The 15241-nt window shown below is 38.5% G+C and overlaps 1 protein-coding gene across 1 annotated transcript; it reads left to right on the forward strand.

The window, feature by feature from the left end:
• Window positions 1-11561: 11561 nt before the first annotated feature.
• LOC131172919 (RNA pseudouridine synthase 4, mitochondrial-like) lies at window positions 11562-14835 on the forward strand. The gene is made up of 5 exons (XM_058134467.1): window positions 11562-11639; window positions 12011-12106; window positions 13093-13178; window positions 14312-14351; window positions 14473-14835. Exons 1-5 carry the CDS (start codon window positions 11562-11564, stop codon window positions 14833-14835), a joined length of 663 nt encoding a protein of 220 aa, XP_057990450.1.
• The last annotated feature ends 406 nt before the right edge of the window (window positions 14836-15241 follow it).

Here is a 15241-nt window from a genome sequence, read left to right on the forward strand (position 1 = left end):
GAGCAAGCTAACCATACTTTGAAATTCCCCATTATTTACTACTTTAAGTTCCTTCTTTATTTCATCCGTCCCTAGATTTATGGTGTGTGTTTCGTCTCCACAAGGTACTAGGGACGGTTTGTCTTTTTCACTCCGTTCTTCTACAGGTTCTTCTTCAGAATCACTTGAAGTAATGGCAGTTATGGGAGTTTCAAAATTAACATAAGGAACTTCTGAGTCGATTAAATTATTAGGTGTGAGTCGGTCAATGGTCCTGAAGAAATGAGAGTGGAATATATTAAAAGAATAGATTTTAAGGAAAAGAGAATTGAATGCAAAGTGCGCTATTAATTCATTAATTCATTTATCATAAAAAAAGGGTCCATTTACAGCACTACACTTGTCACCATGGACAAAATGATCAAATGTTGATAACAAAATGTACTTTACTCAAGATTGAGCATAGGAATGTCTTCTGCTACCCAATTATCCAGCTCTTACCCATCAGCATTTGGCAAAATCAGTGCCTCGGACAGGGAGTCCAGTTGTATGACATTAATGGAGTGTTCTAAAGGAGACTCTTTGCTTTCATCCCCAGGTTCTATCATATTCACGCCATTGCCTGTACCATGATTAGGTAAAGGGTTTGAAGTGACATTGGGGAGAGAACTCTTCCCTTCAATCTTTAACCAACTGTTTCTGATCAGGGCCTGTACTGTTCCCTTAAGAGCTCCACAGTTATCAGTCGAGTGCTCCAGTCCCCCTCCATGATATTCACATCGGGCATTAGCGTCATACAACCTAGGATATGGTGGCTGAATTGGGTCCAGGGGAATTGGCACTATCTGATTTATACCGAGGAGGTATCGATATATTTCACTGAGTGGGAGGGGGAGAGGTGGATCAGGGTTTCTCTGTGGTCTAGGATTATTTTGGGGCGGAGGTGGTCTTAATGGAATAGGTTGAGCAGGCAGTCTTGGTTGGTAAGCTGCTTGCAATGGATATTGTGGGTGAGGGTGAGGATAATTTGGAAAAGGGGACAGAATGTTAGCTATTGTTGGGCCATGAGCAGGAGGATATGACCAAAAATTATTCTGAGAGAATGGTGGTTGGGTTTGTCGAGTGATGGAGTGCACATTACCTTCTTTCTTCTTTCCAAAACTGGAGATTTTCTTTGCAGGATTCTCAGTCAACTCCTGCAACCGTCCTAACCTTAAGTTAGCCTTAATTTTTTCACCAGCTTGGATGATGTCTGAGAAGCTGTTGGAGGTGTTTCCAATCATCAGATTGAAGTACGAAGCTTTTAACGTCTCAATGAATAGAGAGTAGAGTTCATTGTCAGTAACCGAAGGTATACCTCCGCTGCTTTCTCTCTCCATCTGTAGGCATACTCTTTGAAGCTTTCTCTCTCTCTCTCTCTCTCTCTCTGTACCAGACTTTAGAGGTCTCTTCTTGTGGGGGCTACGTCACAGTTGAATTTGTACTGTTTCAGAAAAGCATCGGCCAAATCTTTCCAGGAGCGCAATTTGCTCCTGTCCAGTTGAATGCACCATCGCAGGGCTCCCTCGGAAAGACTCTCACGGAAGAAGTGGACCAGAAGCCTATCATCTTCAGTGAGGGCGGACATCTTAGCTATGTAAGTTGCTAGATGGATGCGGGGATCTAAATTTCCGGTATACTTGTCGAAGTCCGAAACTTTGAACTTTGGTGGCACCACCACATCTGGTACCAACCTCAATGACGATACATCTACTGAACCGTACATATTCAGTCCCTCTATCACTCTTAATTTATCACTCTTAATCTCTCTTCTAGAGCAGATAACTTCTCATTCTCTCTTGCTTTACTTTCCCCTCCTACTGCATAAGCTATTCCCCCAATTGGGAAATAAGGGGTAGGGTGAACTAGAGGGATTGGGATAGAGTGGTGTAACTCAACATTTGAGACAGCCGGATAATAGGGAAAAGGTAAGTCATTATTTGGGAGGGTCAGATTAACAGTGATTGTCGGATCCGGAATGGGTGGTTGAAAAGTGAAAGAGGTTGAAGCTTGGTGAGAATCAACCGTTGTAGGAAGTGGGGGAGGTAATGGCAAGTTCGGTTCTGATGCAGGCTTATTTTGGGATATCTCCTTCATCAGTTTCATGAGCTCTGAGACTTGATCTCTTAATTCGGAAACTTGTCCCTATAGGTTCTGGACTTGTTCCTGATCTTCCATTATCTTCTTCGTTCGTGATCTTGTTAAGTACACTCGCCTCGATCGAACTGCTTGCTCTGTCAGGCCTACTTTGCTTGGAGCAATGTTGATTTCCTATGGGAAAAAAATTGTTAAATGACTTTTAAATTCTGTTAAAATTAAGGGTCCTAACTTTGGACAAAGGTTACGGTGGCGTGTAAAAGCCAAAAATGGAATCTGTAGAAGGATAATTGCGTCAATTCTATCATGGCATCGCTCGATAGTCTAACGGTGAATGACTGGATCAGATGCGTGTCTATGATACTTGTTCATATGGCGCATTCGTCTTTTCGTGCAATCCTAGCGAGGATAGTTCCTACGGGAGTCATACTATTCATTCACATTTAGCTAAACAATAGTCCAAAGTGATTCATTAATCAAATAGTTCATACATATGTTTTTTTTTTTTACATTTGCCTAGGCTCAGGGAGACTTTTTAGAATGCAATGGCATCTTTTGAGGTACTCATAGAGTCTTTCTTCTTGTCGGGCGGGGTTCAATGTTTTCAAGGCGTATTCAGATTCTGACAAGAGCTCTTGTTTTCCTTGTGCTATCATTCTCTCCAGCTGGTCAACATTTTTTCTCAACTCTTGATGGAGGGTAGCTTGTTTTTCTTTTTCTTTTCTTTCTTTAGCACACTCCTTCAAAATATCATTGATAAGCTGTGCTTGCTCCTTTAGTTTAAGTTTCTTCTTTTGCCCTCTTGTTTATATTCTTCCATGAGTATCTCCTAATACTTCATTTTTTCTTGCAACTCGCCATTCCGAACTCCCGCCTCTCTTATTGCACCTTGGAGAAAGGTCTTTTCTTTTTCCCATCGTGTTTCTTGTTCCTCAAATTTCGCCTTTTCTGTCGTCGCTTCTTCCCTGAGCCTTTTTACCTCCCTTTTGAGGATTTGCTGTCGGTCCTCCAACTGCCTTATCTGTTCTAGTAATTGCTAGTTCTCGGCATCCAATCTCTATAGAGAGCTGACCAACTGAGCATTATCTTCTTCTGAAAGAATTTTCTGATGAGGGGAGCTACCTTTAGGTTCTGTTGGCTTGGCAATTAGGCATCCCTGATCTCTGCTGGCCCTCCATCTAAAGTAGTATTCCGTGGTGCTCGACCCTTTAGGCGATCTTTCAATCATAATGACACTCTCCTAGGATTTGCGGAATACTTTCAATTCATCCTTACTATCGAGCTCGTGGTAGAAATGAACTTGATGGTGTTTTTCAACATTGAGCGTAGATTGGGTTGAATCGAACTGCCTCATTACCAACGTCGGGGCGTAACTCGTGTATCCGATCACTCCGATCAAAGATACCGAATGATTACTCCCCGTACTAAACAAAATAGGTTGTCCCAACGTCCAAAATTTCCTCCAGCAGTAGTTGTGACTGTTGAAGCTTAGAATCTGCTCTTGCCACTGCAGCTCATTCTTTGGACTGATCGCTAATCTAGCCATTTTCTGAATAAGCGGCTGGTCAGGATACCAAGTTAACCCCTTAATCTCTAGAGGACACATGTGACTGAGGATCTAAAGGTTTAGCAATTGATAACAGCACTTAATAGATTCTCTGTCTTATCATCGACAATAAGTAAAAGTTAAGAGGGTCTCTACAAGGATTGCCGGTATTGGGTTGACCTTCTGCTTTTCTACTACCCAAAACACTTCTGTAACATTGCAGGTTATAATTCCTAAAGGCCCGAGGAATAAGATTAGGCCATAAATCCCTAAAGCTAGTGTTATCGAAGCCTGTTCCCATTGTCTGTTTTGAATGTGCAGATCCAAATGTTTTTTGACGTAAGTCCAATACCACCCACGTGTGGTTCCCTTGACAGTTTCCATTTCCTTTGCTTCCTCAGCAGAGACTCCCAGTATATGTGTGAACCGTTTCCAAGTATGTCTATGCTTGAGGTGTAAGTAGATTCGATTTTGTGCCACGTACAGGATCTCTAATAGTGCCTGATATTCTTTTATAGTGGGAGTTGTATCAATGTCGTTGAAGGAGAACACCTCATACTTGGGATTCCAAATTGACAGCATGGCTTTTAGCGCCAGGACTTGGACTCTGACCTGTATCAAGGTTGCAATCCTTCCATATTATTCCTCGAACTTTGCATTGACGTGACCGGGAAGCGATTTCCAACTACTGGATAGACCCTCTAGACCGGTCATTCTAACTTCGACCTTGCTTGGATCTAACGGAGGTAACAGGCCAGTGTCCACCTCGGTGGCATCACTAAGTAGGGACTCTAAACTATGAAGCCGTTTGGACCATGGTCTAGCATTCTGTTCCTGTCTAGGAACCTCTTCCATTGACTGACTCGAGGATGCCATGTTAAAGTTTCCGTTTTATCCTCTAACAGACCCTAATTTGTAACGCCTGCAGAGAAAATTTGTCAGCAGAACAAATTCAGGTAATTTTGAATTATACTATTGGCATAGCAGTATCTATTCACCCATCAAAATAGGAAGGTGTTTAGATCACTCTAACAGTATCATTCAGAATTACCCTTATGTTTTAAAAAAATTTAAAAATACAAATAGAGTAAGGTAAAAGCAAGTATGTCCCTTTTTGTCCTAAAATAGAGAGAGTCCTAATGCCGGGTAAGTACTATCTAGTTGGATAGTTCTATCTTATGAGGTAGTTTGCTACAGCTTTTAGCTAATGTGATAGTTTAGCTCAAGGTCTAATTTTCTAAAAGCCACAGGTTCGCAAATTGTCCCTACTGCGAACAGTAAAGCCCTATTCCACCACCATGATATTATCGGGAGAATTCCACAGGTATCACGGTAAATGAAACAGGTTCCAATCTGAGCAGAAGCCTTCACGAACACTAATGGGGTAAAACCCACGGGTACCGCTACCTATTTCATAAAAGGGTAAGAAAGCCCGGGTATAGGGCTGAAGTGTATGAGGACATTGTGTAAGTACTCAGTGTGTGAAGGGACATATTTACCTCTTCCCTTTATAAGGGGAATTTTTTTTAGACGAAGATTGTTGTGGGAATTAGACAATCAAAATAAGCAAAAATGGTTAGAAGGAATAATAACAATCAATATATCAAGACTTTCAAATTTCGTAAGTTAAGCCCCCTAATTACGGTTTTAATTTATATGAGCATAAAATTAAATCTGTTTTTGGACCTCTAAGCCAGGGTGGAGCTAAATAAAAGTCCCCAATGGAGTCGCCAAGCTATAGCAAGGGTTTTGCGGTCGCCTAGATGAAGCTCTTCACCGAAGTGGGTAAAGTGAGGAGTCGCCACTTTAATTTTGAGGGAAATTAAAGAAAACCATTTGTGAAAATAGATTAAAAGGAAACCACTTTGAAAAAAGAGATTCTAGGTTCGGGGTCCGTATACGAGCGGGGAAGGTGTTAGGCACCCCGCCTCATCCCTCAACTAGGATAAACAGATTTAATGTTATGCTCTTCATAAATTAAAAAGATAATTAGAGGGTTGGGATAGTGATGATGTTAATCCTTTGTGCGAAATAAAGGAATATTTGATATTTCACTTATTTTGGATTGCCCAAGAACACGAGTTCATGAGATGGCCCTTTAGTGAATAGGTGTCGAGTAAAGTTATCTTGTGTATTGGAGTTTGTGTTATTTTAATTTGGATTTTGTTAAGAGAGCTCGGATAAGAAGTTTCTACTGATCTCTAGATATGTTTTTTAGAGTTTTAAGCGAGACATTTCGGATAAGAACTCTCCTCCGAACTCCGCATACATTATTAAGATTTTAGAGAAAATTGGGTAAGAACTCTCTCCCGATCTCTTAAAATATTTGGTTTTAAAATTTTAAGGGTCTCGGATAAGAACTCTCCTCCGATCTCCGTGTTTTATTTAAATTTTGAATGAGAATCGGGTTTAAAGTTTTGAGTGAAGGATCTCGGATAAGAACTCTCCTCCGATCTCCGTGTTTATTTAAATTTGAATGAGAATCGGGTTTAAAGTTTTGAGGGAAGGATCTCGAATAAGTACTCTCCTCCGATCTCCGTGTTTATTTAAATTTGAATAAGAATCGGGTTTAAAGTTTTGAGTGAAGGATCTCGGATAAGAACTCTCCTCTGATCTCCGTGTTTATTTAAATTTGAATGAGAATCAGGTTTAAAGTTTTGAGTGAAGGATCTCGGATAAGAACTCTCCTCCAATCTCCGTGTTTATTTAAATTTGAATGAGAATCGGGTAAAAACTCTCCCCCGATCTCTTAAAGTATTCGTTAGGATCGTATATCGTAAGGACTTTGAACTAAGGATTCTGGCGTCAAAGAGCGTTAGAAACCTGCGCAAAGCTTTTCTTAACCCACTGAGCCTTATAACTAGAGGGTGGGTACAAGACTGAACTTCTCACCGATCATCTATGTGATCGCCTTATCAGAGCTCTTTGGCTGGCGATATCCGATCTCTTTTGATTACTAGTCCAGGACTCGATCTTATATCGATTCTCACTCTATTTTGGGCTCGTTTCGTAGCCTGACCTCAGAACTTATTCATCTGACCTACTATTCGACCTTTTGTTACAACTATCCTTTTGTTATTTTTATTTGTTCAAAAACTTCCATGTTATGATACTTCTACCAATATCTTTTAAATTACCTACAAGTTGTCCACAACTAGAACATCTATTTTCGAAAGAAATGAAAACTAAGAAGAGATAGATAGAGTTTACGAATGAATAGAAGAAGACTCGGGAAATAACTATGGGCCTGAATATAATAGAAATTTTAGTGCGACTGAACATAATAGAAATTTCAAGAATAAAAACAGATAAAATAAAGCACGAGTATTCGGCAAGATGACAGTCTGGACACTTACCTGTGGGAGGTTGAGGCAACAGATGGAATGACTCCAAAACCACAAATATTGCAGAGTTGAAAGCTGATGGCCGAAGGATTAGTGCTTACTTCGAAGTAACGAGAACCAGGTCGGAAAGCAGTTAAGCTTGGAGAATAATATACTGATGTTAGGGCGGTGAAGACGAAACTGAAAAGAAATGGTCTCGCAGAGTAATGAACAGACACTAAAAATGAAGAATTTCAGGGCCCAAAAACTCCTTCAATGGATATACTTAAGAAAACTAGTTTCTAAAGTTTCTCGATTCTACGAAAGCTCAGAATGGCAAAGTAGCAAGGCTGAATCAGATTTCAGAGTCTTTCCACAATAATCACCATCACCTTTTTTATCCGTCCTTTCTACAGTATTGCATGCAGGTATTTATAGGGAACGGGTGCTCCTTATGAAGGCTCAAGATCTCATCAGGGGAGACGGAGGGTTTAGATTCAAAAGGACACAATCCAATGTCTAAGAATTAAAGAGAATTAAAATGGAGGGTTGAGATTTCATTCAGAACATCCATCTTTTCTTCTCTTAATCCAACGGCTCAGAGTCTTGCCTTACAAGATGGATCCGAGGGCTGGGAATAAAAAGCGTCGATCCTGTCATCTACTTTCTGATCTATGGGCTCTGGGTTTGTCCTTACAAGTATGATCAACGGTGGAGATCGAGGTGTACAGAACTGCCATAAATGTTTTGGCGTCTGTCAACTAGGTAGGCGTTTCTGCAACTGAGGCGTGCAGTGAAGATTTGATCCGCCTACAACGCTTTAACTAACTCGGCTTTGATTATGAAGAGAGTTGATTGAAAGTTATTTTGATATCTTCGTGCTTTCTGATCTCTATTTCTTCTAATCTCCCTATTATGACCCTCTCCTTTTCCGATCTCTCTAGTATCAGGTCCCTTCTCATTCTCCGATCTCTCCCATTCTAGATCTTTCTTCCTTATCTAACTTGCCTTGGTCAACGCCATTAATTCTTCTCTTACCGATGCATCCACTTCGGTTTTTGCATCCAATAAATGCCCAGTCCCTATATATATGCACCAACAAGGAAATCCCCTCCACACTTCACTTCTCCTCCTTCAGTTTCTCCATTTCTCCAATTCTAGTTTTTTCGGTAATATTTCTGATTATAGTAACTGCTTTTGATCTTTTTCCGTCTGTTTTCTTCTCCCTTTGCCTGAAAATTTACGATCCCGGGGATAGGAAAACCATGAGGACAACATCTAATGACAGTGAGAGAACCGGACTAATTTATCGATCAAGATCGAAAGTGATGATTGTGCCGATCTCGAATCGGTCTACCGGTATAATCAGTGGACCGATCTCAGGCAAGAGGACTGCTAATTTCAATCTTAATATAAGTGACCGCCTCTTGAAGTTCATTTGGCTCCTCACCACATTAGGCGTCCCGACTGCAGCTCGGTTCTGGTCGATGACATCGACGATGACTCCACTCACCATCATGAGAGTTATAGTTACCCTATCTGAGCTGCACATCTATCCAATACTTGTGGCTAGCTATCTGATCAAATACATCTTTTGATTCAGCCACAAGACTAGGCTTTGACATAGGCCATTACTGGGTAAGATGTAGTACTGATCTTTAGAGATCGCCCAAATGATGTAATCTAATCTTTAAATATTCCCTTAATAATGTAATCCGATCTCTTGAGATCGCCCAAATGATGTAATCTGACCTTTTGGAAATGAAATGAAATTTTACTTAAAGGTTATTATTTTATTATTGCATTTGTTATTTTTTCGATCTCTAATGTGCATATCTGATCTGATCTCTAACTGAATCGTCATTAGCCGATCTGTGGCTTTGAAAGTTTGCTCAATCCGATAACCCAAGCTAATCGATCTCTTTAATTTGGTTTTATTATTGTGTTTCTGGAATCTTCCCCCGATGTGTCAGGGAAGTGAGCTGATTCCGCTAATCGATGCGCCACTTGGGACTTTGTGAGCATTAAATGCTCAGATGGGTATAAATAAGGGGAGGGTTAGTCAGTTGCTCCCTTATGTCATTTTCAGAACTTTGCTAGCAATCTCAGCATTCTCTCGTTTCTTCAAGTTTTTCTAGCACCGATCACATTCCGGTAAGGATTTTGATTCTTCTCTTGGTTAACCTTTTTTGTTTTCTTGAAAATGAGCGGTGCTGAGGGTCAGAGAGAGAGAGAGAATGAGAGAATTGATAATGTATCAGCGGAGCAGGCTGGGGGAGACCCTCCAGCCGAATGACTTGTAAATTTTTATTTTAAAATGAATTTAAGTCCTCTCTTTTTGTTCAATTTCTTGATGAGATCAGAAAGCGTCCCAATTATATGAGTACTTGATTGTTTGAATGCATTAGAACATTAAACTTTAAAGCAACTATTAACCTAAGTATAAGAGATCGGAAAGACATCACTCGTAAGCATGAGATCGGACTAAGCCATGACCAAATACCGGGTAAAACTTTAGAACATTAGAATTGAAAAGATTCAATTTGAATTCTTGAGGTTGGGATCATCATTAGACCGGACAGAAACCTTAACTTTATTTTAAGGAATATCTGGTACATTCAAGTGAGAAGCCCGATCCTAACATTGACTAAATGAATTTCCACAATAGTTGTAAAGATAGATCAGAGGCAAGACTGGATGGTCTGGAGACTCGTCATTGATTCGAATCCATCTAATAAGAGATCCAAAAACGACTAACTAAGTGTGGGATCTGTTCATTCCGTAGTCAAGCAATCGATGAGTTCAGAAAAGTCATTTGTGATCGCAAGACGTCTGCTGAGAGCGGCTTATAAAGTCGATTTTAAAGTCCCTTGACTTCAGTGATTGGCCAAAATATGGTGTCGACATGCAGCTTCCCCTGAAACTGTACTGCCTTGAAGAAAATACAATCTTGAAACCAAATTGCTCTTCATGAGTACCATAGAGCCCTTGCACAATTTGAGAACTCCATTCTTTGCATGGTATCTGAATCCATGAGAGTCAAGTGTCCCAAGAGAAATCAGGTTCCTCTTTAGTCCTAGAACATGCCAACACTCTATAGTTCTGACAATGCCATCAAACATCCTTAATCTGATATTACTAATTCCTTTGATAGATAATGCACGATCATTACCCGAAAACACCTTGTCACTCATCTGTTTGTAAGTGACAAACTAGTTTCTGTATGGACACATGTTATAAGTAACACCAGTATTAAGAATCTAAGAATTTTGTCCATGATCTGAACTCATGGATAATTTTGCCAGTACTGTCATCACCATTTGAATCAATAAAACTATCAATCACATTTGCAGAACTTTTTGCTTGCTTTCCCTTTTTATTTTTCAAGTTGGGATAGTCTCTCTTGTAGTGACATTGCTCTTCGCACTCAAAACAATTGGCATTTTGCATTCTTGACTTAGATTTGGCCTTAGATTTCTTCCTACTGGAAGAACCCTCCCTTGAATGTGTTCTTCCCCTGCTCACCAAACCTTCCCCTCAAATCTTTTTCTATTATCGAGAAAATTCTTTTTTAACTCTTTTGATTTTAGAGAATTACTAACATCGTCTAGTGAAATATTATCTTTCCCATATAACAGAGTATCAACAGAAGTCTCATAGGAGGGTGGCAAAGAACATAACACAATAAGAGCCTGATCCTCACTATTAATCTCATATCAATATTCTTCAGGTCCATAATGATTGAATTAAATTCATCCAGATGTTCATTAATGGGCATACCTTCGCTCATTCTTAGATTGTAAAGTCTTTTCTTCAAGTACAGGCAATTGGTCAGCAATTTAGTAGAGTATAACTCCTCTAATTTCTTCCATGCCGCAGACGTTGAGCTTTCACTAGCAATCTCACATAGGACATTATCAGTTATGCTCATGAAAATCATACTCAAGGCTCTCTCCTTCAGATCAACCTTCTCCGCCTCTTTCATACCTTCTGGAAAGTTATCCTCGATTGCCTTCCATAGATCTTGCAGGATCAAGGAAGATTTAATTTTAATCTTCCACAGATTGAAACTCGATCCACCATCAAACTTCTCCATCTCATACTTCGTTGAAAATGACACAATTTGTAAACCCTAGGTTTGCGCACAAAGCTCTGATACCAGTTCGTTATGATCAGCATACAAATCTAAGGCACACATACAAATTGCATAATCACACAGTATAAAAAGAGAAAAAGAATAACACAGGAATTAACGTGGTTCAACCGTAAGATCTACGTCAACAGGGAAAACAAGAGAAAAAAAAGTTTCACTATGATTAAAAGAGTAAGATACAATCACTCAGAACTCTCAAACCCTAATTCTAGTGTGTTTCCCAAATATCTCATAACTCTACCGCAAAAGGTAGAATATTATAATATTTATAATATTTATACTGGTCCATACCACCACAGATCTCATTTTTTATCTCAAATGGGTCCTAGCGTAAAACTTTCGGGTCGGATCACAATTCAGATCCCATGAAAAAATATCCAAAATTCAAGCCACAAAAATAACACACACATACATATATATATATATGTATGTCATCAAAAGAAGTTTAGATGAACTGGCTGTAAGTTGTTTATGTTATGACTACACTGAGTTCCCCAGGCTGGTGAGTTTGTGATTAATTTGGTTTATTTAAGGTTCCTTTCTTAGAGTCACGTCCTGTTCAAGTGTATTTGGTTCAATAAAAACATATGAATGTGAGTTTTGAAAGGCCACGTGATAATTGGAATTGAACAATGGATGATGTAGAATTGACTAGAGGCTCCCTTATTAACTAAAAATGAAGTATTGAGTGAAAAGAACATCAAGTAATGGAGAATTGTTTTCGAATTAATTATGACGCTTAAAGCGAATGCTACTAATTGTCCTGCAGTAGTTAGCTGAACAGAAATGGTTCTTTTTCATGGATATTCTTGTAGATGGTTCATTTGCAAGGTTACATGCCCATACTTGCTTGACCATACTGCCATTTATTAGGTTCATAGACTTCACAGAGATAGTAGTGGCATCTTGGTGATGGTAAGGACACAAAGAAGTACATTCAGGCTGAAAACTTCTGCAGCATCAAATGATGCGAGTAATTGTCTACTACGTAATTTCTTTTCTGCTTCTGCTTCTATTTGATACACCGTATAGGTTCATGATAAATAGATGACTGTTGGTTCTGTTATTGTTACGGGCTAAGATGGTTGTTTTTAATTTGAAAGGATATTGGTGACGGAGGAAGGATTCTGCAAAGTATTGGGAAAGGTTGAAATAAGCTTGATTCTTAACAGCATTGGCGGAAGTCATCTTTAAATTTATTTCTGAAATTTGGGATTTAAACAGCACTTGTTGGAAGTTCCCATCAAATGTGTATGAATACTTGAATTTCGTACCAAAATGAAGGAGGAGGAGAAGATCTGTTCAATTGAAAAGATTGCCTCTTCGGATGCTTTTGTTGTCACCGAAACTTAGACCTTCAGGTTTGAAATGAATAAAATCTGGAGGCACATAATCGTGTGTTCACATGCAAATATACAAAGAGACGGAGTTAGTAGGTACTTCTGTTTCATCTGCAAACAGACTGGGCAATGCCCTTAGGATGTATAGGCAGCAAAAAAAACTTGAACATAGTGATGTATCTGGTGAATAAAGGAACTTTGAATATTGATGGTTGGCAAGAAAAGTTTACTTCAGTACATACAATTCTTTTTCAACTTCAATCTACATTTATTCTGATTTGAACATAGAATCTATGGCAAAGCTGTATTCAATTCCTTCATAATCATAAATTGATCATTATGTTCTCTTTGGTCTTCAACGCATATGCCTTGTCATTCATAATATGCTTTTATTGGGTAGACAATTCAACTTTGTCATTCATAATTTTGTTTACTGCTTTTCACATTAGGTAATTCATAACCTTCTAATGAGGTTGTTTGCATGATGATTTTGGGCAAATTAATTCACATAGGTTAAGGTATAGATCACATTTGAACATTTTTCCATTTTTAAGTAAATATCTAAATAGATTTTTTTTTCTTGTCTTTCTGAAATCATAAATATATTGCTTTCAGGTGGTGGTGGACAATGGAAAATCTGACAGAATAACAATGGTTGAGAATGCACAGAACCCATCTTCTCAGCATGCACACATTACAGAGTAATTGAATTATCTCATGGGTTAGCTAACTATCCAATCAAGACCAATTATTTGAAGGACTATCTTCTGCTTTCTTAAATTGAAGGTGAAGTAAAATGATTTTTTAAGGTCCAAAATTTTGAAGGTCCATTCCTTCCAACCAGAGAGCAGCTATGTTTGATTTAATTATTTTAATTTATAATTGAGACTCTTAGCAATGGAATTTTCATTTTATCTATTGAAAATTTACAAGGGAAAAGAACTAAGCAAATAAATGTTTAATCAATTATGATGAGAGTGTCAATCCTTTATATACTTAATTGTTATGTGTTATATACCAAATCAATCAGAATCCTCTTTTCATTATCTTATCTTCTAAACAAATATATACCTAAATGTGCTCACTCTTGATTTCAAGTGAAGTAAAAAAAAAAAAAAGATGGTTAAAAATTGTAGCAGAGCAGTCAATTAGCTTAGCTGTATAGTTTCTTGTATTGTTATTAAAAGTAGCTACTTAATTTTACGAATTAGTTAGCTAATTCTGTAAAGCACGTATCTAATTCTATCAGTTGGCTATATTGCCAACTGCTACTTTACTCTTTCTTTCTCTTGTATATAAGCTGAAACAGTTATTTTGATCAATGAGAATCTAATTTTCTCTTTCCAACTCAACTTATATTATGGTATCAGAGTAGGCCGAACCCAGTTTCATTTAGTTTGGTTTCCCAATGTTACCATTGCATACAAGTTTAGGTTTCAAGGAAAAGATTTAAAGTGTCAACCAGATGTTTTAAGGGGGAGTGTCAAATCCCATATCTAAAGAGAAAATGAAGTCGACTGGATTTGTCAGGGTCATGGACCAGCTAACTAACTGATTAATTCTAAGCTAAATAAAAGTATAACTATAAAAGTATAACTTTGTAGTAGGTCATAGAGAATGCTTATTACATCTGTTACGTGTATATTTTCAGAGATGGATATCTGTTACATTGGTATTATTGTCCATTTGTCCTCAACCAAATGAAATCAAATTATAGGCTAATAATTCCTCCAAATTATATGCCAAAACGTTCTGAACCATGTAGAGTACACAAATTATTTTGCAATGTAGCTTTTGCCTTGTAATCTCATCCATAGCATAATGCATGCTAAACATGGTTAGAACTGTCACCTGTTCCTGGTAGGAAGCATCAGGTATGATATCACAACCAAAAGATTTCTGCTGTTCATTTTTTTTTATTACCATTATATACTTTTTTTTTTTCTCATTTTTCTCACTGCCCAAATCCTCGTCAACCATGTCTGGACACAACAGCTGCGTGTACACTGTGCTGAAGTATTGGGTACGCCAATAGTTGGAGACTTCAAATATAGGTGGCAAGCTCAAAGGAAGTGGAAACATTTGCTTTGTCAGATGTCGAAGAAAACTCAAATGAGAATATGTCATGCAATAAAATGTTTCCTTGTGGCATTGATTTGGAAAGTGGAAGCATCTCTGAAAAGCACACCCTCGTCTCCAGATCTTCACTGCGAGCAATTGGTTTTACCCAATGTGTCTCAGGCTTTGCAAGTCGTGCAGATGTTGTTCGAGTATGATTTTTCAGATATGGAAAGCATTGAATTGGGTGCTTCCTTGCCTTCCTACATGCAAAATAGTTGTGATATGTTGAGCTCCTGAGCAAATAACTAGTATTTTTGAAGCTCTGGGATATGCATCTTTCAATATATATATATATACATGCACACATGAAATGAAGACAAAGATAAAGGCATAGGATTATTGTATTTGCAAGTTGTTGGACCACCAATGAGTTTTAGCTTAGTGCTACTTATTAAAGTCATCTTTAAAGCCACGTGAGGTCTCATGTTGGAGTTCCTATTAGAGTTAGCTGTATCAAATAATAATAAAAATAATTGTTGAAGCTGGCATCCTTGGTTTGGGGTTTCCCTAAGAGCCATAAGCAATCTTCAGTAGGTTGCAAGAGCAGAAAGAACTCCGCCTAAATAATTTGCGCTTAGCCAGTCCCAAGCCTGAATAAAGTAAGAGGCTTGCGGTAGATGTCAACCAGCCTAAAAATTTCGTC

This window comes from Hevea brasiliensis, chromosome 14 (assembly GCF_030052815.1).
Source record: "Hevea brasiliensis isolate MT/VB/25A 57/8 chromosome 14, ASM3005281v1, whole genome shotgun sequence".
Lineage (NCBI taxonomy): Eukaryota > Viridiplantae > Streptophyta > Magnoliopsida > Malpighiales > Euphorbiaceae > Hevea > Hevea brasiliensis.

What these genes read in the sequence shown, in the direction of transcription:
- LOC131172919 (XM_058134467.1), top strand. Translation starts at nt 11,562, where the DNA reads ATGTATGTCATCAAAAGAAGTTTAGATGAACTGGCTGTAAGTTGTTTA. An exon ending in ACACTGAGTTCCCCAGGCTG is followed by an intron (nt 11,640 to 12,010) that starts GTGAGTTTGTGA and finishes GCCATTTATTAG; the next exon opens with GTTCATAGACTTCACAGAGA. An exon ending in TTCCTGGTAGGAAGCATCAG is followed by an intron (nt 14,352 to 14,472) that starts GTATGATATCAC and finishes TGGACACAACAG; the next exon opens with CTGCGTGTACACTGTGCTGA.